The 22,131-nt window shown below is 42.4% G+C and overlaps 4 protein-coding genes across 5 annotated transcripts; 3 read left to right on the top strand and 1 right to left on the bottom strand.

Moving 5' to 3' along the window:
• Positions 1-920: 920 nt before the first annotated feature.
• Positions 921-3,757, bottom strand: LOC143335671 (1-phosphatidylinositol phosphodiesterase-like). The gene is made up of 4 exons (XM_076755241.1): positions 3,636-3,757; positions 2,978-3,049; positions 1,766-2,336; positions 921-1,453 (listed from the first exon to the last, which is right to left on the bottom strand). The coding sequence occupies exons 2-4, from the start codon at positions 3,022-3,024 to the stop codon at positions 1,085-1,087; spliced, it is 987 nt and encodes a 328-aa protein (XP_076611356.1). The 5' UTR covers positions 3,025-3,049; positions 3,636-3,757; the 3' UTR covers positions 921-1,084.
• A 3,193-nt stretch (positions 3,758-6,950) lies between these two features.
• On the top strand, positions 6,951-9,171 carry rpz2 (rapunzel 2). 2 transcript variants are annotated; one of them, XM_076754775.1, is made up of 2 exons: positions 6,951-7,036; positions 8,087-9,171. In XM_076754775.1, exon 2 carries the CDS (start codon positions 8,138-8,140, stop codon positions 8,822-8,824), a length of 687 nt encoding a protein of 228 aa, XP_076610890.1. In that variant the 5' UTR covers positions 6,951-7,036; positions 8,087-8,137; the 3' UTR covers positions 8,825-9,171. The 2 variants fall into 2 exon arrangements, with proteins under 2 accessions (XP_076610890.1, XP_076610891.1); XM_076754776.1 differs by having other exon boundaries at positions 6,969-7,036; positions 8,094-9,171.
• Positions 9,172-10,243: 1,072 nt separating this feature from the next.
• On the top strand, positions 10,244-17,119 carry krit1 (KRIT1 ankyrin repeat containing). The gene is made up of 17 exons (XM_076753713.1): positions 10,244-10,454; positions 11,365-11,534; positions 11,820-11,976; positions 12,108-12,200; positions 12,304-12,433; positions 12,513-12,756; positions 12,875-12,990; positions 13,161-13,304; positions 13,384-13,540; positions 14,044-14,151; positions 14,649-14,805; positions 14,916-15,067; positions 15,185-15,351; positions 15,501-15,588; positions 15,667-15,873; positions 16,126-16,242; positions 16,450-17,119. Exons 2-17 carry the CDS (start codon positions 11,433-11,435, stop codon positions 16,537-16,539), a joined length of 2,229 nt encoding a protein of 742 aa, XP_076609828.1. The 5' UTR covers positions 10,244-10,454; positions 11,365-11,432; the 3' UTR covers positions 16,540-17,119.
• A 467-nt stretch (positions 17,120-17,586) lies between these two features.
• Positions 17,587-22,111, top strand: cyp51 (cytochrome P450, family 51). The gene is made up of 10 exons (XM_076755443.1): positions 17,587-17,990; positions 18,082-18,180; positions 18,540-18,716; positions 18,832-18,958; positions 19,136-19,310; positions 19,436-19,555; positions 19,921-20,116; positions 20,707-20,802; positions 20,951-21,119; positions 21,219-22,111. Exons 1-10 carry the CDS (start codon positions 17,826-17,828, stop codon positions 21,395-21,397), a joined length of 1,503 nt encoding a protein of 500 aa, XP_076611558.1. The 5' UTR covers positions 17,587-17,825; the 3' UTR covers positions 21,398-22,111.
• The last annotated feature ends 20 nt before the right edge of the window (positions 22,112-22,131 follow it).

The following is a 22,131-nucleotide window of genomic DNA, read 5'->3' as shown; positions in this document are numbered from 1 at the left end:
CAAGGTGAACTCAGCTGTCTGCTTCAGCACAGATGTGGCTCAACTTCTGCAAGTCTTGATGCAAAGGTTGACACACCAGGCAGTTGGCCATCACCTTACACACAAGCGAGTCGGAACAGGATGATGGTGCCCACACAGCTTCACGCCTCTGCAGCAGCACTGCCACCCTGTGACCATGAAACATGACTGCCTACATCCAGTGATGGATGTCACTTAAGTACATTTACTCAAAGAACTGTACTTAAGCACAACTTTGAGGTACCGTTACTTGAGTATTTCCACTTTATGCTACTTTATTCTTCAGTCCACAAATATAGTACTTTTTACCCCCTGACATTTATTTGATGTCTTTAGCTACTAGTTACTTTGCAGATTCAGATTATTCATATTGTACATAAATCAACTAGTCAATTATAATGTATTATTACAGATTAAAATAATTAAAATGAGCCCCACTCTTCGTAGCTGCAACATGAATGAACACATTAACACACAAATCATTATAATCCATATTATACTTTTCTGAAACGCTCCATTCTGCACTTTGACTGTTGGTACTTTAAATATGTTTTGATGCTAATACTGTCGTACTTTTACTTAAGTCAGATTCTTTCAATGCAGGACTACAGTAGTACTTCTTCCCCCACTGCTTAGATCTGTACCAGCTAAAACATAACTGCTGATAGCGATTCAGAGAGAACAAAACCTGGCACTGTCAAGAAATATCTGTATCAGCAGTTGGACTGGTGTTCTTTTACCCGGGCGGAGCAGAACATTATTGTTATTCACTCAGCTTATTTTGGCTTTATGACAGTTTCCAAATGACCTGACCGATGATGTGTATTCACAAACAGCAATTGAAACGCACGTGAGCAGTTTCCAAAGCAGTTTATTTTCAATTTGCCATTTCTGAGTTATCTTTATGTGACATTTTATTTTGTTGCCAGTTTCTTTGTTGAATGACACAATGAGAAGTTTCATTCAAGGTTCATTATAGTAAAGCAGTTTGGACACACTTCACTATTGAATTGGAGCTCAATTTCTCATTGATTGTACAGTTATTGACCCGTCTACTGATCCCTCTTTAATGTTTGATCAGCCTCTCTCTCAGTGAAGAAATGACGCGTTTCAAACTTGCCTTTCTAGGCACTGGGTTAAAGGCCTGACTTCTCTTTCTGCGCTCTCTCAGTTTGAAGTCAATGATCATTTGAATAATAGGAGCACTGGGGAAGTCCATGCAAATGATTCCAAGGCGCTGGTTCAGGTCCGTCTTGGCCTTCAGGTAGTCGTACAGCTGTGCGTTGACGCGCTGAGCGATGGCTCTGGGGTACGCTAACACACCCGCTCCACTGCTGTAGGTGAGGAAAATCTGGGCCATGTTTCCTGTAGGTGCAGCCTCCAGGTGGTTGTAGACACTCTTCCACTTGTCCTCCACATTCAGAAGTGTGGGTACCTACAGGGAAGAGCAAATAACTCAAAAGCATTAATTCTCAATTCTGAAAATATCTCGAGTTATTACATGATGCTTTTATGATCTGCTATCATGAGTTCCTTCTCTACACTGCTTGCTCGACTCAAATGGAAAAAGTGCTCCATCAGGTCGTGCATGGAGGCTGGAGGATGTGATGGTACCCCTCAAACTCAAACAGCTAAAGCATACCACTGTGGGCCTTTTCTGCATTATTTTTTCCTTTTTGTTTTTTTTGTTGTTGGGTTTGATGTGCGTGTTTGTTGATTTTCATTGTGAAATTTGATATTTCTATACCCTCCAGTCATCAGCTATGTCCAGGGAACCATAGCGCATCCCCAAGTCTGGCCCAGAAAACTCCTGCAGGATGATGAGTTTCCCTCTGGCCTCTGCCATGGTTGGCACCAGCCGGCTGTGCCACAGCAGGTCCCAGTCAGCGTAGCGATGGATGTAGTCTACCACAGCGCCGTAGATGTCGCCCGTCTCACTGAACTCCTCCTTCAGACGCATCAGCACCGTTTCACTGGGATACTCTCGGAGGAAGTCAGCCACACCCTCCAGCACGTGGCCGAAGTGCGCCCGCTGATATGACACCCCGTGATGGATGGTGAGGTTCCCCCTGACGTGACGGACACGGATGTCTAGGAAGCGGACGCCGGCTCGCAGCTGGGAGGCCAGGCTCCAGGTCTGGCACTCGGCGTACACACCACCGTACACGGCCATGGTGTTGTGCGTCCCAGGCATGGTGACCTCAGACAGCGGCTGATCATCGGGGATGCTGGCCATCCAGGACGGGTTGAGGAACTCTGGGTTGGGTGTGTCATCATAGTCGGGTCTCTGAATGGCACCGTGACTCAAACCAATGACTCTAAAACACAAGTGAGATTTGTCAGAGGCATCGTCTTTGTGGTCAGTGCATCAGGTTCTCACAGGAGTCTTATCCTTCAGGATGTGGGTGTTTTAAAGCTTCTTGAGACTGTAACTGACAATAAAGGTGATATAAATACAGTTTTTTTTAATATATATTTTACTTTTGTTATATTCTTACATTTTCTATATGTTTGTCCAAGTAAAGATGGAATGTCCAACTTTAAACGGTCGCATGGTCAGAATTAACAATAGGATGTCTTGATCGTGACTAACTTGAAATAATAATATGACATAAAATCTAAAATGGGAATGCAAATGTTAATATTGTGCATTATTAATCTGAGGCATGCTTTACTCTACTTGGAAAATTATTCGTAATTATTCCCAGGTCATTTTTATCCTATTGTAAAGCTTAGTCTGCGTGTTTTCTTTCAGATGTTTTCATGTATTTCTACATATATTTGTATGTATTTGTTTGTATTTCTTGACTTGAAGTGACGAGCTGCTGCGTAAAACTGCCTTTCAGATGAATAAAGTTGTATTCAACTGAAAACAAAAATGGGATGCAGACAAATACAACAGTATTTAGTTTGATAGAATAATAATGGTATCACTGTGGTACATTTTCAATTTACTCACCCCACTAGTACCATCAGTTTAACCAATATCTTCTGCATTTTCATCATGTCTGATCAGCTCTGACAACAGCGTCTATTATCAGCAGAGGAAAAGCAAGAAAAATACAACTGAGGTCAGCATTAAGTGAATAACAAAATGGCCAATAAGATGATCATTTAATTAGCTGTGTGATGTTGGATCACTCAGAAGATGCAAAAGCCAATTCTGCATGTGGATGATATGATTTTCCTTCCTCACTCTGCACCTGTTTAGACTGACTGTATAAATCCTTCAAATGGTTTTAAACATTCAGATAACATGGAGTATTTTCCCAATATTTTCACAAGTTATGGGAAGAAAACAGATAAGATAGTAAAACTAAATTTCCTCTCAGCTCTAATTGTCTCCCAGGCTAACATCCATGGGCATATCACTGAAAAAAAGAAGAAAAAAACACTTTCTCTTTGTGAAAGTATGTCAACCAATACAGAAACCAAACAAACAGTGGAAACAATTCGATCCTGGTCCGGGCTGAGGTTGACCTCAGCTCACCCCTCTGGGCCATTTCAATGGAAGGCTTAAACCTTTCTAATCCCAAAAGTGAACCAAACCATCCACTGCTGCTGTGTCAAACCTGCTGATGTGCTAATGTGCTGCTGTCGTCTGCTGCGGTTCATACCTGAAACCAGAAGGTGTTCGTCCTCAGTCGACTCCGGGTGACTGGGGACAGAAAGAGGGACAGAGAGAGAGAGCGGATTGGAGGGGTCAGAGGCAAAATGACACAGTCAATGTGTCGACCTGGGATGTTATTGTGGGAAATACCATAGAGGAGCAGCTGAGCTCTACGTTACAGAGCAGGGGTGGGAACAGAGGGGTGTGTTTGTGTGTGTGTGTGTGTGTGTGTGTGTGTGTGTGTGTGTGTGTGTGTGTGTGTGTGTGTGTGTTTGAGAGAGGGGTATTCATCTCATTTCGTCCCTCAGTTATTGTGGTTCAGAAACACATCAAAAATCCCCAAATCTTGTCATGGAGGTGGATCAAAAAATCTTATGAGTTTGTGAGGTGAGTGCTGGGCTTCTGCGTGATGTTTAAGTTTTCTTTAAGTCCATCTGGAGGATGTTTGCCTTGCTATAATATTGCCACAGCACCAAATCTTATTTTAAACATTCATTAAGTGTTAAACAGGCTAAAATTATTTAAAATACAGAACTTAGATCTGGTCAGTAGAATGACCTCATAATCACTCAGGAAGTCACAGCAGCAGTGCATGAACATCGATTACAGGTGAATGTTTTCCCACAGAGCCTTTTATCAGTGTGTGAAAGCCCCCAAAATAGGCCCACTGTTGATAACAGAAAAGTAAGAATTTCAAGGACAAGAATGTGTGCAGTTTATGTAAAAAAAAATGATTACAGTAAGGTCTTACACAAACATATTTGCTTACATCGGGATATTTTAAGAATAAATTAGAATTAGTAAAGAATTTAGCATTATGTAAGTGTTTGTTTGGCTCATATTGCTCACAGTTTCAATTAAATTCTATGAGGTGGACAAAATAACAGGAACAGGGAGGATGGGTATATTATATTCTGTCCTTGAAGAGCTTGCGTCCTCTCTGCGACAGTGTTATATTAGTAAGTCTTGACAGACTCAGTTGGTCATAAAGAACCTACATGTCACACTTGTTCAGATGTTCACAAAAAAAGCTTGTAACACGACCAAGATGTGGTGCAAGAATTCTGTTCGTGGGGAAACTGAAGGTGTTTGACTTGAAGCAGGTGTTCACAAAGCCACCGTCACAAATATGTCCTGTGGTTTGAGGCTTTTTCATCGTGATCCAGCATGGACATCCTGAATCTGTTGCCTTTCAGACAAGGAACAATAAAGTGAGAAAGGTGTGAAAGGAGATCACAGTGATCAGCTTGCACTTCAGACTCTGAGGAAGCCACAGCTGCTGTCCAGACATACGTCTTGTGGCAAACTTGACGCTGCAAGCTGATCAGTGCGCTCCAGTTTCTCTTCTTTCTCAGGTAAAATCCTGTGAGTACTGATGGTAACCTTGACAACCCTCACAGATCAGATCAGCTGTCTGCCAAACATCTACTGGACTGAAAAAATGAAAGAGTGACATCATTATGACAAATCTGTTGGAAATGATTATTTCTGGACAAGCATCCCACAGAATAATTCATCTCGGCAGAGCTCGTCCTGTCAGAGGATGCAGGCTGACGGGGTGTGAGGTCCTCAGCTCTGAGGGGTCAGGGAGAGTGTATCTGGGCTGTGTGTGCGTGTGTGTATGTGTGTGCATAGTACACGGAAAAGTCTGCAGATGTTGTCCACATTTGTCTCATATCACTATGCGGGACGTCAAACATTACGAAACACACTTGTCCTTGTCCTGCTGAATAATATTTGGTTAGCTGTTAATACAGATTATACACCCAGAGTGCAAAGAATTGAAATTCCTGCAGTTTTACTGACTAATCAGGACCAGGTGAATCCAGGTGAAGGCTGTGAACCAATAGCGCCTTCCTTGGCTTTTTAAATGCAATGCAAACATTCAGTATTTCTATAAAATATACAGTGAAACAAATGTAAAAATGTGTTTCTGTGCGTGCTTAAAGCCAGTGTTACATTATAAACCATGCTGTTGTCAGTGCCTTTATCAGCACTGTTGATTCATTTAACATTAATTCATTTGATGAATTGTTTGTGAAGCCTCTCCTGAATCTGAAACAAAATGGTATTTTAATGTAATGGGCTTCATGAGCAGGAAGCTGAGGAGGAGGCAGAGTTAGGGTGCAGGAGTATGAGCTGTTGTGCGTCATGGTGTAATTCTTCACACGACCACCAGAAGACACCAAAGTTGTTAAAGTTAAGGTTACATAAAAGCACCTCAAATTACCTTTGTTTATGAAATGTACTCTACAAATTAGCTTACCGAGTCATTGCCAACAATGATGATGATGGACCAAATTTGGAAGAAGTGGACCAAGAGTGTAGAGGGCATCCAGAAGAAGTCCTGCAGATTTGGTGGAAAGTAAAATAGATGTTCACAATGTCAGCTGTTTTCATTGTCACCAATAAATCAATCAATCACCAAATCATAGCATTTACAGTGCTGCTAGAAATTTTGTGAACCCTTCTGACCTAAAATCTGATCAGATCTTTACTCAAGTCCTAAAACTACATGAACTAAAGTTTGCTAAACGCCTCGAGGATGAATCAGGAGACTATTGGAACAATGAAGAATGTTCTCCTTATTTCATTTCCATTTACAGTTTTGGTTGTTGTAATTATTGATATTTTAGTTTCAGGGGCAAAATATAAAACTCTTTGTCTGTTGGGGTAGAAAAAGTGCACTCCACTCCATTTACCATTTATGTGATTTATAATTTTAGGCTACTTTGTGCTGCACACCAACAAATGCTGATATGCTTTTATTCAATCACTATGAAAACTGTCCCTATGAAAACAAAAGTTTCTCCATTGTATTTCATAACCAAATAACAGCAAATCCACCTGCTTGTCTTGATACCAACTGACATAAGTGAGAAAATATATCTTTTGTAATTTGGATAAACCGACCCTGACCCTGCTGTGTGTAACCACTAAAAGACAAAAAAGAAATGAGGGAATTTTGCCAACATTGTTGTGTTTATAAGTTGTCTGAAAGCACTTCTAATAATACTCAGTGATACTGCAGTGATGAAGGACTGAAAGTGATTCTGTTTCCTGGTAATAAAGAGATATGTTGTCTTTCACTTCTGTCTGCTGATAACTTCTGTGGTATCTGGTCAGCCATACTGGCTTGAAAGGTGTGTGGGCCTGCACTTAAACCAACACAATGATACACTGTCATTCACTGCCTGTGTTATTGCTTGTGGTTGGAGCTTGCAGCCGCAGTGCATCTGAAAGAACTCCCCTCATCCAATCAGCACAGGGCATGCATGACTCACTTCCTCGTGTATACTTCCATATTTGGCAGAAAGGGGCCGTCCTCATTTGACTGGGGAGGAAAATGGTGGAAAGGAGAGTCAGACGGCTTCAGTAGACAGAGGGATATCAACACTTTTATCTCTGGTGAGTAAACATCTGTCGTCTCAGTGCTTTGCAATCTGTGATCTGAAGGATGTTTAAACTCTGTGTGATAGCTGAGTCAGCTGGGACTGATAAAATGAAAGTACCAGATGGTTGATTCATGTGTGCGTTTGTGTGGTTGGGAATCAGGAAATGAGAGAAACAGGCCTGAAAACAAACAGTAACGCATCCTGAGTTACAGTTAAAGGTGCAAAACAGCCACTGGATGTTATCTGAACTATTAAAGATGGTATATGAAAGGTCACGGCTTGTAACCATTTGTTTATTTCCAGTCTTTCTTGTGTTGCTATGAAGACACACCCACTGTTGTCCCTGAGTTATTTTTCCAGCAGGACAACATTGACAAGGATGATTAATGCCAAAACTATGAGAAAGATTCATTACTATTGGGTTTGGGTCTGTAGTCTCAGAAACTAGTAGCAGATTTCTGACATGTTATCTGTAATACAGCAGTGCTTTATTAAAAACAGTGTTACAAAATTATTTGCTAAAACACAATACTTGCCTCATTTTCAACTAAATGTTAAGTCTTGTAATGTTGTGGAAGAAGAAAAACAAGTTTCCTCTTAGGCTGCACCAATTAGTTGATTTAATTGTTTGAGTCACATCTCAGGCGTGAACATTTGCTGTTGTTCTTAGTCTTCTATGATAATACACCAAATATCTTTGGCTTTCAGACTGTTGGTTGGACAAAATAATCAATTTTAATACGTCAACGTCATTTCTTCCCGCCCTAGTTTCCTCCTCTGCTCACATGTTGAAGCTCTGCAGACAACACGAGCCCTCATTGCGACCTGTTGCAAGTAATATTAGAGTGTAAGATGACACCTTCTACAATATGGTGTATGTGTGGCAGCTGGTGACATGTGTGCTGTAGCACCAGCAACCTGAGAGTTAGCCTTGAGCTTAATTTTTAGGGTAATGCAAGAAGAAGCAACTTTTGAGACCGTCTTGTGACCAACCCTTTCCGACTGTGGTCAGAATCTGAAGCTAAGAACATGGTGCTTTTTTTTTTTTTTTTTATCTTTACAGCCTCCAGACTCACTGTGTGAACCTTAAAGTGGCAGAAGAAAAGCAGCAGCGATGGCTGACGCAGAAAAGATCAAGAAAACTGCAGCCAAGGTGCTGTGCTGCGTGGAGAAAGTGTCCTCCTTCGCCTCCTCCATCGACCCCATCTTTGGCATAGTCTCCTCCCTGGTTGGGGTGGCTCGCAAGGGCCTGATTAATGAGGAAGGCCATGCTCTAGACAAGGACTTCCAGGCAATCAACACCAAACTGGAAAGCATCTCCCAAAAGAACCACCAGTGCCTCAAAAAAATCCGAATTGACGAGGTGAATGAAACCTACGGCCGGTACGAGGAATACATCAAGCACCAGTACGCTGCCTTCAACAGCATGGTGGCACAGGTGAAGAAAGATCCAGACAACACCCAGCGCTACATGGAGACCTTTGAGAAGGTTTATGAGAGAGACAAGAGTGACCTGAGCCTGGATGTGTACTACCGTGGTGTGATGGGTACCAATTTGCTGTTTGGAAGAACTCTGCTGAAGGTGTACCTGGACAACTGCGATGGCAACCGTGAGATCATGGAGCGCCACTGCTCACACATCGCCCACCTGTTCCACATGGGCCTCATCGCCCTCATGGCCTACACAGCTGTGACAGAGGATGACGAGGATGAGGTGCGGGATAAATGGGCCAAGAGGGTGGAGGACATCCAGAAGAAGATGCAGGAAGTGCTCAGTCAGTGCAAAGACAGCTCGTCCTGAACATGGTCCAGCAGAGAGAGGACGTCTTCTGGGCTTGGTGGCAACACTGGGAACAATCTGTACACTCAGCTGTGGACCAATGAAAAAACACAACTTAGAATATATATGCATATATATATGTATAAATAAAGCCAAATCCATGTTTTGTGCACCTGAGCTGTGCGCAATATTCTTATTGCAGCATTTTAGTTATAGCATCAATATTATTGTATGTTATTTTTTGTTGTGTTATGTTTCTTTTCAAAGAGACCACTATGTGTTTCAGCTGCTTTGTGTTACAGCACATGTCAATATATGCTGAAGTTTTATACAATCTCTTCAATTAAAATGTTAAACTGTACAAATTATTCATTGAATAAGATGTATGTTTGTGAAATCCATTTCACCTACACTAAAACCGACAATTTGTACATTAAAAAGTCAAGTTGTCAAAGCTGTCTATAGGGGGCATTGCTATGGACTTAAAATGCATTAATACTTTGTATCCATATAACACACAAACATATATGAACACACACCCCTCCTCTGAATGCACCTAAACCTAAATCAAATAATACCTGATAAACAGTGAACTTGAACTCATAAAAACTTGACTGACTGACTTGAATCCATTCGAACAAACACATGAACACAAACAGGAAACACAAAGGAAAGAACGCCCTGCAGGTGCGATCACATCTCCTTAATGAGAGACTATATATATGCTGCCTTCCTCCCTTTGTTCTATCTTAGACCACAGACACAACCCATATAAAGAAATACTTGAAGAAATGAAAGCTGCATTGGACTATCAACTTCTGCTTCATTCATAAGTCTAAAACACACTCAGCCTGCCCATAAGATATTAAGACTCAATTAACAAAATAAAAATTAAAAAAATACACATTTTGTAGTAGTCAGTTAATCTATTCAGTACTTTTCAGTAAAAAATTCCAAATATTCTTTGGTTCTAGCTTCTCAAATGTGAGGATTTTCTTGTTTTCTTTGCTGTTTATATTGTAAACTGAATTGAGACTGAGACTGAAAAAGAACCATATTTGCATAGCTCGTCTCTCAGTCATTGTGCTAAGCTAAGCTAGCCAGCTGCTAGCTTTAGCTGCATTTTTAACAGACTGGAGTTGTATCAATCAAGAGGAAAAAGAAAACACTGGTGCCAGAAATTGGTATTTCTAAAAATATACCTACCATGTCCCTCTAATTGCCTATATACCATACTGTAGTAGAACTCATTTTACAAAACAGCTCTTATTTTAAGCGAATTTAGCAAGCAGATCCAAGTTAGCAATGCTGAGACCTGTAGCAGCTAATTGTTTGTTTGTTTGTTTTTTTACGCTGCTGCAGTGAGTCCCCCTCACCGCCAGGGTTCTCTGTTGTCCAAGTGGAGCTGCCGTAATGAAACGTAACGCGACTCCTCTGTTTGTCTCTACAGACCTGTCTTACACAGTCTCTGCCTCAGACCTGCCCCAAGTTACAGGCCTGCTAAGTTACTACTTCAGCCTGAATATCTGCCCTGGAAGTTTACCTGGAGGGGTCTTTTGGCTGTGGACCGTTACGTTCAACAAAGCGAAAGTCACCGAGAGCTGAGAAAAGCTGCGTTAGGTCCGTTTGAGGGAAAGTCACGTCGCTTGCGGTAAGTTTCAGCCGCTCAACGAGCGGAAAAGCGGTGATGGGGAGTGTAGCATCCCGGCTACAGCTGCTGATTCAGGTCAAAAAGTTGATCGTGTTTTATTGTGGACGAGAATAAGTCAGTGCTGGTTAGCTCCAGCAGCACGGGGTGTGGACTAAAATATAGTTTATGATATAGTTTGTGTAATAACTGTTTCAATACAAAAGGGTGTTTGGTTTCCGGGGCGGGACCCCCCTCTGAACTCAACAAGTTGATTTCTCTGCTGAGAGCAGTTAATGTTGACAGTTTTATTCGACAATATTTTGCTTGTTTTGTGTTCGGCTTTGTTGATTTGTGTACAACACACATGGCCTATCCGTGTCTTTGAACAGTAATGCAAACCTGAAGCCTATGTATTGCAGATACTTGTTCATAAGGCAGGTTTAAAGATGCCGTAAGCCTCGACAGTATGATGCCTTATCACCAAAGTCTTAAGGAATAACAGGTGTGATCAAAACGCTTCAGTGTCAAGTGTCATGGTCGTGTTTTGCATGAAGATATAAATACAATGTGTCATATTTGTTTTGTATTTTAACCATATGTAACTCAAAAAGTGTGTTCAGGTTCTTAAAAGTAATAATAAGTTAACGACATTTCTATTAGAAATGACCTATTTGGTCAGATCTAAACCAGGCATTACATTACTTAGTGATGAACTGATCTGATTATCAGTTACTGTCTCAGTTAATAGACAAATATTTCTGTCTATAAAATGTCAAAAAAAGCAGAGAAATCCTCCCATTTGAGAGGCTGAAACGAGAGAAAAAAAAAAATTATGAAAATAGTTTCAGATTTTTCTTTTTTCTTCAGCTTAAACCTCGATGTAAACAAGCCTTATTCGTGTGTTACCTCCAACATTTCTCTTCTGTTTCAGGGATGCCTCTCCACAGCATTTGGCCTTCGTGTAGAATGCTTTGTCGGGACTGAGAAAAAGTCAGCAATATGGGCAACGAGGACAGCCTCGAGGACGTGTTTGTCGCTGTCATTCGCCCAAAGAGTCAAGTCAGCCTGAGCTCAAAGGAGTACAGAGCCAAAGCCTATGAGGTAAATGAGCCTGACACTGTTTCATGGTTTTATGACTATTGTATGGGTTGGACATTACATGTCTTTATCATCTGTTTTATACTGTGCTTTGTTTATAGTTTTACATGCTTTATGGGTGTTTTATTCTCTTTGTCTTTTTTTCCAGTCAGTTATATTGATATGGCAATAACATACTGAATCAGCAGATCGCCTGCTGGTCTCAACAATAGCCAATGGCGACTGAAGACAGTTGACCTCCTTTCACGTCCAGTTTTTAACTCCATGTTTCCTCTGGTTCCTGTAAAGATCCTGTTGATTGAGGTGCCTTTGGAGGGGAAGGAGAAGAAAAGAAAGAAGGTTCTCCTGGCGACGAAGATCCAAGCAGGAGGAGACAAATCCAAATCCATATTGGATTACGTTGACGAAACAATCAGACCCATATCCAATAACCAAGGCTTCATAGGTAAGGGTGGGGCATTTGTGATATCCACACTGATGAATGTGTCTTCTTTGTCCTTCCCTCAAATTTATCTTGGGGTGTTTCTTAGCTCTCAGATTGGGAATCTCTGATCTAAACACAATTTTGGGTTTCAGGAAAGCGTGTGGTGCACATGAAGAAATTCCCCCTTGATGGAGACAATGAAGGGAAAGAGGCCTCTCTTTTTGTTGTGCCAGTCAGTGTTAAAGGTGAGCAAAACAACAAAGAATCCATCTCAGTAAATTGATGCTTCAGATATTGTAAAACATAGTTTAAGCTGTACATAACATAATAATTAATCATTCTGAACAGACAACAGCAAGCCCGTGTACAGCGCGGGGAGCCCAAGCTTCTACTGCTTCCAGGACATCATGCGAGTGTGCAGTGAGACCAGCGTTCACTTCTGCTCCATCACCTCCAAGATGCTTCTGGCCTTAGACAAGTGAGGACTCATTTGAAAACGTGATCTTCTTCAATGAGGCCTTTGGGGAGTTGTAACTTTGCCTCTTTGACCCCCACAGATGGTTAGCAGAGCAGCACACGGTGCCTCACGCCATCCCCGCACTGTTCAGACCAGCGCCCGTGGAGCGGGTGAAGACCAACGTCAGCAACCCGGCCTACAGCAGCGAGGGCAAACTGAGTGACGAAGGTCTGCACATGGGCTACACTGCTCTGGAGATCAAGAGCAAGATGATGTCCCTGGAGAAGGCAGACATGTGCATCCTCAACCCGCTTTATGGCTCTGATCTGCAGTACACCAACCGGGTGAGTCTGCTTTTTACCGCCAGATGGTACTTTATGGAAAACTGGGAAAAATGGGGAACTGATATATTTATCTAATCCTCCCTTTGTCATTCCTGCCCACCCTGCCCTTTGTTTGCAGGTGGACAAAGTTATCATCAACCCATACTTTGGGCTCGGCGCGCCCGACTACTCCAAGATCCAGATCCCCAAGAGGGAGAAGTGGCAACACGGTCCAAACTGTGTGACAGAAGACAAGTGAGGGATTATTCTTACATGAACCACACTGTTATTCGTTTTTGAGTCTCATTTCAGTTCTTTAGCATTTCCTTCGTGTTTCCTGACTCCCCTCTCCGCTGCTTCTTTTCCTTTCCAACCTACATCATGAAGTCTTAATAAGGAAACTATACTGACAAAATTCTCTGCAGGGATCGCCAGTGGGTGGACGACTTCCCCCTCCACCGCAGCGCCTGTGAGGGAGACACAGAGCTGCTCTCTAAGCTTCTGGACAGCGGTTTCTCAGTCAAGCAGCTGGACAGCGACCACTGGGCTCCCATTCACTATGCCTGCTGGTGAGTCTGACGCTCATCTCACATATATACATACATGCTAATGATGAGCTGTGGTTAAGCTGTGTTCGCTTCCATCCAGGCACGGTAAAGTCGAGGCGACCAAGCTGTTACTGGAGAAAGGTAACTGTAATCCGAACTTGCTCAACGGCCAGCTCAGCTCTCCTCTGCACTTTGCGGCCAGAGGAGGCCACGCAGAGATCGTGCAGCTCTTGCTGCAGCACCCTGAGATCGACCGGGTATGAAACCTGATGTTTTAACATGGTATTGGTGTCATTACTGCAGCTGCACGCACTACTTTCCATTCAAAATAATGTAGAAACTTTTAGATTTGCAAAAGCGTCAAATTAATAGTGAAGGATTAAAAAAGTTAATATAAAACAATGTTCTATTGCAGAGCTAAAGAAAGAGTTAGAGGACGTGTGATCATGAACTACTTTATTTTCTTTGCTAAATTGAATCATCATTGAATAATTGTCCTTTTTTTCAGTAATACACATGCAAAAAAAAAAGATAAACAGGCCTCCTGCCAATATTGATGCAGTGTGCATCAATAACGTGTTGACAGCTTGACAAATTTATTTATTTTTTCATTGTATTTATCTAAATTCAACTTGTGTAGTGACTTCTTTGTTATAGACAAAGCATTTATGTATAATGATGCACCGTATCACATTTCACACGACAATCATAGTGGTAGACTATGACCATTAAATATTGATACTGACTTTCCCACCACCAGCACATAGAGGACCAGCAGAAGAGATCCCCTCTGCAAGTGTGCGAGGAGAACAAACAGAACGAATGGGAGGAGACAGTGAAGCTTCTGCAGCAAGCCAACAGCAAACCTGTGAGTCGCACATCACACGTTCATCGAGTTACTGCACTTGTATTGCAAACACCACAGGAAATAGTTACAAATTTATTATTTAAATCAGTCTCACATCAGCGTATACCAGAGAATTCATACTGATGCTGATCTCATGATGCTTCTGTTTTACTTGGCTAATCTTTTCTATTTTTTTAGGTATGACATTGCATATATGTGTTTATATTTTTTATAAGCTTCAGTCTTCAATGTTTGTAAAGGAACTGTAACGAGAGGGAGAGTACAAATACAAAACAATACAAGTGCTGGAGGGGAATGTGAAGAAATGTGATTTTTGTTTTGATTTTAATTTACATTTTTCTGTAGCAGTTCAGTCTGGTGGCCACTAGATGGTGCTATTTGCTCAAGTATAGTCTGACATGTCCTGTACATTTTTAAAACTAATTTTATTTTTTAATATCAAAGGAACTAAGCTGCTTCACTTGGCTTTCTTTATGGTATGTGTGTGTGTTCCACAGTATGAAAAGGTGCGCATCTACCGCATGGACGGCTCGTATCGCTCTGTGGAGCTGAAGCATGGCAACAACACGACGGTGCAGCAGATCATGGAGGGCATGCGCCTTTCGCAGGAGACCCAGCAGTACTTTACCATCTGGATCTGCTCCGAGAACCTCCGTGAGTTCACTCATAAGAATTCCTCCTGTGTCCATGGAACCAAATGTGACCAAACACTATGACCTGCTCAGTCAGAGGAGGGACGTTTTAGCGTTGATTTTGTGTGTCAGACCTGCAGCTGAAGCCGTACCACAAGCCCCTGCAGCACCTGCGGATCTGGACGGAGATCGTGACGGACCTGACGGTGCTGGATCCTCAAAGGGAAACACCTCAGCTCTTCCTCCGCAGGGACGTCCGGCTGCCTCTCGAAATTGAGAAAAAGGTAGCTCACTTTGTTTTGTACAAGAAGCTATTGGTTTAGAGGGGATGGTGACCGATGTGGCTACTCTTAATATGTCAGATGTCAGTCCTCAGTCTGCTGCTTACTGTTTTGTTCCAGGCGGAGGATCCTCTGGCCATCCTCATTCTGTTCGACGAAGCCCGTCACTGCCTCCTGAAAGGCTTCTTTCCCGCTCCAGACAGCAAGCTCATCACACTGGCCAGCCTCCTCCTGCAGATCATCTACGGCAACTATGAGAGCAAGAAGCATAAGCAAGGGTTCCTCAAGTAAGACAGTGTTTCATATCATATGAACAGAATATGAACACTAAATTCAGTTGAAAGCTTTGTTTTTGCATTGCATACAAATCTTTAATTCTGCTTCAGTTGGTGGAGGAAGCAAAAAGTCTTATTTCTCTGTGTTTTAATTTCAACAGCGAGGAAAACCTGAAATCAATTGTGCCGATATCCAAGGTGAAAAGCAAAGCGTACCACTGGACCAACAGGATTCTGCATGAATACAAGGTATGCTCCAAACTTCAGTCTCTAAATGAAATCCCACAGCCCGCTCCACTGACAGGCTTTTCTCTCCCCCTCTGACAGGCCCTGAGCACCAGCGAGGGGGTCAGTAAAGAGATGCACCACCTGCAGCGACTCTTCCTGCAGAACTGCTGGGACATCCCGACCTACGGAGCGGCCTTCTTCACGGGCCAGGTCTACACCAAGGCCAGCGCCAGCAACCACAAAGTCATCCGCGTCTACGTCGGGGTCAACACAAAGGGGCTACACCTCATGAATATGGAGACCAAGGTATCGCCATCAGTTATTCTGTTTTACACTTCAGCTACACACCACATTGTCCAATGTTCTCTCCAAATGTAAAGCTTTCTGAGTTGAGTTTAACATGTATAGACCTCACATCAGGGCAAACCCCAGATCTTGGTCAGTTTATCAATAATACGTACGGGTTGCCCTTCTTTGTGTTTGAATTGAACCTTTAGTGTGATGTCTCTCTGTGGTGCATGCTCTGTATGATCATCTGTTAAATCTCTGCACTCCCAGGTCCTTCTCATCAGCTTAGAGTATGGCACATTCATGTGGCAGCTTGGACACGCTGACCAGTACTTCCAGATACACAGTGGTGACAATAAAATGAACTTCATTGTGCACACTAAACAGGTAATTTTTTTGTTTTTAAAAGGATTTATTTTTGTCTAGAGTAGAATTATAAAATCCAATCACTACTAATAACAGTAACCAGCCCAGAGTCCATTTATAAAACTGAACATTTTGATGTCAACCCTTCTCAAGGATGACAACTGGAAATGAGTATTGTCAAGTTAGATTATGAATGCTGTCTCTTTTATGCTCTTTATTACCTTACAGGCTGGCCTTATTGTGAAGCTTTTGATGAAGCTGAGTGGACAGATGACTCCAAATGATAAAGGAGTAACAGACAAATATGCCTACGGCTGAAAAACTGTTGAAGCTGCCAAAGATCCCAGAGCAGGTTGATCTCACTGACTGCAATAACTCCGGACGAAGAGCGGCGTCTGCCTCGTTTTGTACATTAGGCTCACCGATACCTTTCACACCTTCACACAGTGCATTTTGACTTGTCATGTATTTTGATTGCATGTAAATATGTTTATTTAATGTTTTGTTTTATTAAACTGATTTATGTATGAATGAGGGCATATTGGTGGTTTGTCTTTTGCACTTTGAGACACACTGTGTTTTGTTAACAAAGTGAATAAAAAATGTTGTTTTTGAGGGATTGACAGTGAATTCAAACATGGCCTGTTGGGGCAAATAGTTTTAAGAGAAGGAGGTGACATTTTTTTAGTGACATTGAGGATGCAGCTGTGTCAAAAACTGGTTAATGTCACAAACAGACTGAATATGTTGTCTTTTAATGGTGTTAAGAGTGGCTAATATTTGAGTACTAAACAAGATATAATAGAAATACAGTCATTTGTGTGCAGTATGTAGTGCAAATTCTGCTTATGTTGTGTGCCTCATAAGGTCATTAAAGAACAAAGTTAAATCAGCTTTTTCCAGGTTTAGCATTATGCAATTTTTTTTTTTAACTTAAAATGTTTTATACACTTACAACATGTCTAAATTTCAAGCCTAACTTGTGCTTTTGTTGAGATGAATATATCAAATTTTCCACGGTGTTAATATTTGGGTGTGTAGTGAGTGACATCTCTAACCATTAGCCTCAAATACATCTCAAACTGCTAGCTAACCTTCTTCGGTGTCTTGGTCTTCCGGTATGTTTTTATGGGACTCTAAAAAATACGTTTTTAACCGCACTCGAAAGAGAAAGCAAAGCATTTCAAGCCAAGCGACACAACTTTGAAATAAATGTCCATTAATTATCTTTACAATCGATGGCGCTGACCATGTTCGTCCTGTTGGAGTGACATCATATAGCAAGACATCGGTTCAGGTACCGGTAGCCAATCACAGCGGCGACTGCTTGACAGACACGCGGTGAACAGCCAATAGAGAGCCTCTGTTGGTCAGGCGGGGGCAGGACCAGCGTTGACAGGTAGAGATGCTGGGGAAATATTACCAACGGTACTGTAACATGAACAGTAGATGGACTGCAGCCGTCGGAACTTTGAATGAGAGTCCACTTATTCACTTATTATTTTAATCACTTATTTCGCTACCACAAAGGTGATTTCCTCTACGCTTTAGTGGGCTTGTGAGACTCTTGTTTTGAGAGGGCAGATCCAGCAGAGGAAGGTAAAATGTCTATGCATTTGTATGAAATGAGCAGCAAACTGCTCGGGGACACTGTTGGGAAAGTGAACGACCACCTGACCACCGTGGTTCTGGCAACTTCTGTTTTAACTCTCTTTCTGGGATATATTTCCAAGTCGCTGCTCAAATCGTTTTCAGTTGACAACGATCAGGTGAGTTAGATAAAGAGCAAGAAAATGAAAGATGATTGTAAATGTTGCCAGTCTGTATTCATCTTTTCTGTTTTCATGTCTGTTTTTGCAGAAATACCCTCCTCACATACCCTCCAGCATCCCCTTCCTGGGTCATGCCATTGCATTTGGGAAAAGTCCCATTGAATTTCTTGAAAATGCTTATGAGAAAGTAAGTGTTGCATCAGTACTGAAACTATAAGTCCATTGATCTGCAATTGTTTTTTGATTAATCTTTTATCAAAAATGCCAAAAAATCACCAGTCCTACTATATTGCACTGAAAATATGTACATTTCAGATTGTATGTCAACATGGGCTTTGAGAAATTACATATTTTTAAACAATTTAATGGTTCATTAGTTGTTATTTGCAGCCCTGTGCTGCAGTTTTTACTGATGCAAAGACAAGGATCACTCTGATGAATTTCTGAAAATAAAAACTGAATTTGGGACAGAAAAGGAGAAAATAGGAGGGGAATTTGATTGTTATGTATTTTGTCCTGACCTCCATGTGCTGCATCAACCCACAGTACGGCCCTGTGTTCAGTTTCACCATGGTGGGGAGCACGTTCACCTACCTGCTGGGCAGCGAAGCGGCCACGCTGATGTTCAACAGCAAGAACGAGGACCTGAACGCAGAGGACGTCTACTCCAGACTGACCACGCCGGTGTTTGGCAAAGGAGTAGCCTATGATGTCCCGAACCATGTGAGTCCACCTTAACTGTGACATCAAACTTACTAACAGATCCACACAGGTGGTCGGTGTATATTTCAGCTGTATGAAATCAGCTATGATACAGGCTTTCTTTAATATGTTGCAGATATTTCTGGAGCAAAAGAAGATGCTGAAGACCGGACTGAACATTGCTCGTTTTAAGGAGCACGTGAAAATCATCGAGGCAGAGACCATCGAGTATTTTCAGAGATGGGGTGACAGCGGGGAGAGAAGTAAGATCCTTCACACATCACTTGATTAAACATGAATATTCTGTTCTTCCACTTTGTTTTGGTCACTTAAACCCAAAATTTTATGGAGTAGGCAAAGCTTGTCGTGTCACGCTTGTACAGCCTTATATTGAGTCCAAATGGGCACAGCTTAAATGCATGAACTTTGGCTGGTTTCAGACCTGTTTGAGGCTCTGTCTGAGCTGATCATCCTGACGGCAAGCAGCTGCCTGCATGGAAAGGAGATCCGCAGCATGCTGAATGAGCGAGTGGCCCAGCTGTACGCCGACCTGGACGGAGGATTCAGTCACGCTGCCTGGCTCCTGCCCGGCTGGCTGCCCCTGCCCAGCTTCAGGTACTGCAGGAGGAGCTCACGACACACACACACGTCTGCTCCAGGATGAAGCAGACATTCCCTTAAAACACAAGTCCAAAAATACTGGAACGTTTTTAACACAAATGAAATCATTTTTTGTTTAGGAAAAGGGACAGAGCTCACAGAGAGATCAAGAACATCTTCTTCAAGGTGATTCAGAAGCGCAGGCAGTCTGGAGAGAAAATGGACGACATCCTGCAGACCCTCATCGATGCCACCTACAAGTGAGCCAGCTCCAAAGTGTCCAAAGATATGATCCAGGAAATGCTTTCAGCTCTCAGCTCATGCTGCTGGATCACATGTTTGCTCTGTCATGTTGAAATGGATCATTAGATACATCCAGACTTTGTAAGCAAATCTTTGGGAAGATGCAGGATGGTAGATTTTGTTAATATGTCTCACATCATGACAGCAAGTTGTACTTAATTGAATACTGGAGGACCACTGGACATTTAAATGTAATGAGACATGTAAAGACAGTTTATATCGTCAGAACTGGTGATCCAGTTAACTAAAATTACCACCAGAGAAAATCTAAATTTGATCACAGCCCCTCACAGTTCTAAAAACCACTTTGTTTCCCCCTCAGAGATGGAAGACCCCTGAACGATAACGAGATCGCGGGGATGCTGATCGGCCTCCTGCTGGCGGGTCAGCACACGTCCTCCACCACCAGCGCCTGGATGGGTTTCTTCCTGGCCAGAGACAAAGCTCTGCAGGAGCGCTGCTACGCCGAGCAGAGGGCTGTGTGTGGAGAGGAGCTGCCTCTGCTCGACTTCGATCAGGTAAGGCTCGGTGCAGCGTAGGCCTGTGATGAAATATGATAGTACAGTACAAAATGGTATCATGGCGTTTGAAGAGAATTAATAAAATGAGTCACACAAGCAGCTCTACATCAGACGTTACAGTACCACTGAGTAATAAGACAACAGGAGGGTGCTCCACCTCCTGGTTGTAGAAATCCATACATATATAAACATTTAAATGTGTGGCATGCCCTAAATCAAGATACAGTTTACAAGTTACAAGCTTTATTGATTTTATCCAGTACATGAAGAAGAAAGAGAGGAGGCAGGTTATAGAGATGCATAACTAACATAAGCCTTTGCTGATCCCCAGAGGGGGAATTCAGGCGTTGCAGCAGCACAAGGACAGAAATAAGTTCAGATCAACAGAGAAAGTAAAAAGAACTACTAAGAGGCATTTGAAACTAAAGTAGAGGTAAAAATGGAAACTACAAGAGTGCTTAAAGACGAATCAAATAAATGTCAGTAAATGTTATGCTCCATATATTTCCTGCTGCTGGTCGAAGTGAAGGTTCCTCTGGCTGCTTTTCAGAGAAAACTAACTCCTGTTGTCCTGGTTTTGTCCTCAGCTGAAAGATCTCAGCTTGTTGGAGCGCTGTTTGAAGGAGACTCTGCGTCTCCGCCCGCCCATCATGACCATGATGAGGATGGCTCGCTCTCCTCAGGTAAGAACACCTGCCTGCTCCGCTGCATTTGTTCCAGTCCTGTATCATCAGATGTATTCTGCGAGTTTGGATCTTTACATTTCACCATCAAAAAATATATTTCTCAGCACTTTGTAGAGACAGTTTTTTCTCTTCCTTATTCCCCCAGACTGCAGGAGGATACACCATCCCTGTAGGCCACCAGGTCTGCGTCTCCCCGACTGTCAACCATCGTCTGCACGACACCTGGAAGGAGAGGACGGAGTTCAATCCCGACCGCTACCTCAGTGACAACCCCGCCGCTGGGGAGAAGTTTGCCTATGTGCCATTTGGAGCTGGTAAGAAAAATCAGCAATTTTGTAAATACAGTCTCTGTATGAAAGAAGTTAAGACATAAAAACTAAATCAAAACTGAACCTTTGTTGTCTGCTCTTCAGGCCGCCATCGCTGCATCGGCGAGAACTTTGCCTACGTCCAGATCAAAACCATCTGGTCCACTTTACTGCGCATGTACGACTTTGACCTGGTGGACGGTTACTTCCCCACAATCAACTACACCACAATGATCCACACCCCTCACAGCCCCGTCATCAGGTACAAGAGGAGAAAACAGTGAGAGCGTGACGGAAAACGCTGTAACAGTCAAACATCCCGAGTGTTTGAAGTGAAGCTCGAGCTTCCTGGGACTTTCAGATGAATGCACTTTGCTCTGCATGTCAACATTAATACAAGAATCTGTGAGACTTGTGTTTCCAGACATAATTACACTGACTTGACTCGGACTGGAACACAGATGCTGATGTTCACAATGTGAATTCTTTAGAGTAGAAACGGTCAGTAATACAGTGCCTTCATGGCAGGGAAACGAGTGTTTCATTCATTCATTCTTTGGGGTCCAACAAAGCGTTAATTCAGTGGAAAACCAAGCAGAGGGTCTTGTTTCCACACCGTCACAGTGGATGATCCTATTCATGCATTCATGCTTTTTAAAGGTGACCTGCACTAATTACAAACACCTGGACCTCATTGACGAGCTCCAACCGATCTTTTGTTTGAGCACACCTGTCAAATGTCTTCTCATCACTGAAAATTATTCCAGCTTTTTTTGGTTCATGTTGTCCTTTGTGATGTTGGTTCTTGTGTTGTGCAGAAACACGTTTCCGTTCGTGATTCCCTCTTTCAGTAAAGACACTTTGAAAACTCAGCTCCCACACACTGTCAGCCCTGCCAGATTTATTGAGTAACTATGATTCAGCACAGCAGCCTCCATCACCTGCCTGTAAAAACAGCTGAGCAAAGCAAAATAAACTTTCAACGTGTTCTGCCCTCAAAGTTTTTATGTTTCTTTGT

Source organism: Chaetodon auriga, chromosome 17, assembly GCF_051107435.1.
Source record: "Chaetodon auriga isolate fChaAug3 chromosome 17, fChaAug3.hap1, whole genome shotgun sequence".
In the NCBI taxonomy this organism is placed as follows: domain Eukaryota; kingdom Metazoa; phylum Chordata; class Actinopteri; order Chaetodontiformes; family Chaetodontidae; genus Chaetodon; species Chaetodon auriga.
Note: the sequence above shows the minus strand (reverse complement) of the source record. Positions and strands in the feature narration are given on the sequence as shown.

What these genes read in the sequence shown, in the direction of transcription:
- LOC143335671 (XM_076755241.1), bottom strand. Translation starts at nt 3,024, where the DNA reads ATGATGAAAATGCAGAAGATATTGGTTAAACTGATGGTACTAGTGGG. An exon ending in AAACTGATGGTACTAGTGGG is followed by an intron (nt 2,337 to 2,977) that starts GTGAGTAAATTG and finishes CTTGTGTTTTAG; the next exon opens with AGTCATTGGTTTGAGTCACG. An exon ending in ACATAGCTGATGACTGGAGG is followed by an intron (nt 1,454 to 1,765) that starts GTATAGAAATAT and finishes TCTTCCCTGTAG; the next exon opens with GTACCCACACTTCTGAATGT.
- rpz2 (XM_076754775.1), top strand. Translation starts at nt 8,138, where the DNA reads ATGGCTGACGCAGAAAAGATCAAGAAAACTGCAGCCAAGGTGCTGTGC.
- krit1 (XM_076753713.1), top strand. Translation starts at nt 11,433, where the DNA reads ATGGGCAACGAGGACAGCCTCGAGGACGTGTTTGTCGCTGTCATTCGC. An exon ending in ACAGAGCCAAAGCCTATGAG is followed by an intron (nt 11,535 to 11,819) that starts GTAAATGAGCCT and finishes GTTCCTGTAAAG; the next exon opens with ATCCTGTTGATTGAGGTGCC. An exon ending in ATGCTTCTGGCCTTAGACAA is followed by an intron (nt 12,434 to 12,512) that starts GTGAGGACTCAT and finishes TGACCCCCACAG; the next exon opens with ATGGTTAGCAGAGCAGCACA.
- cyp51 (XM_076755443.1), top strand. Translation starts at nt 17,826, where the DNA reads ATGTCTATGCATTTGTATGAAATGAGCAGCAAACTGCTCGGGGACACT. An exon ending in TTTCAGTTGACAACGATCAG is followed by an intron (nt 17,991 to 18,081) that starts GTGAGTTAGATA and finishes CTGTTTTTGCAG; the next exon opens with AAATACCCTCCTCACATACC. An exon ending in CCTATGATGTCCCGAACCAT is followed by an intron (nt 18,717 to 18,831) that starts GTGAGTCCACCT and finishes AATATGTTGCAG; the next exon opens with ATATTTCTGGAGCAAAAGAA.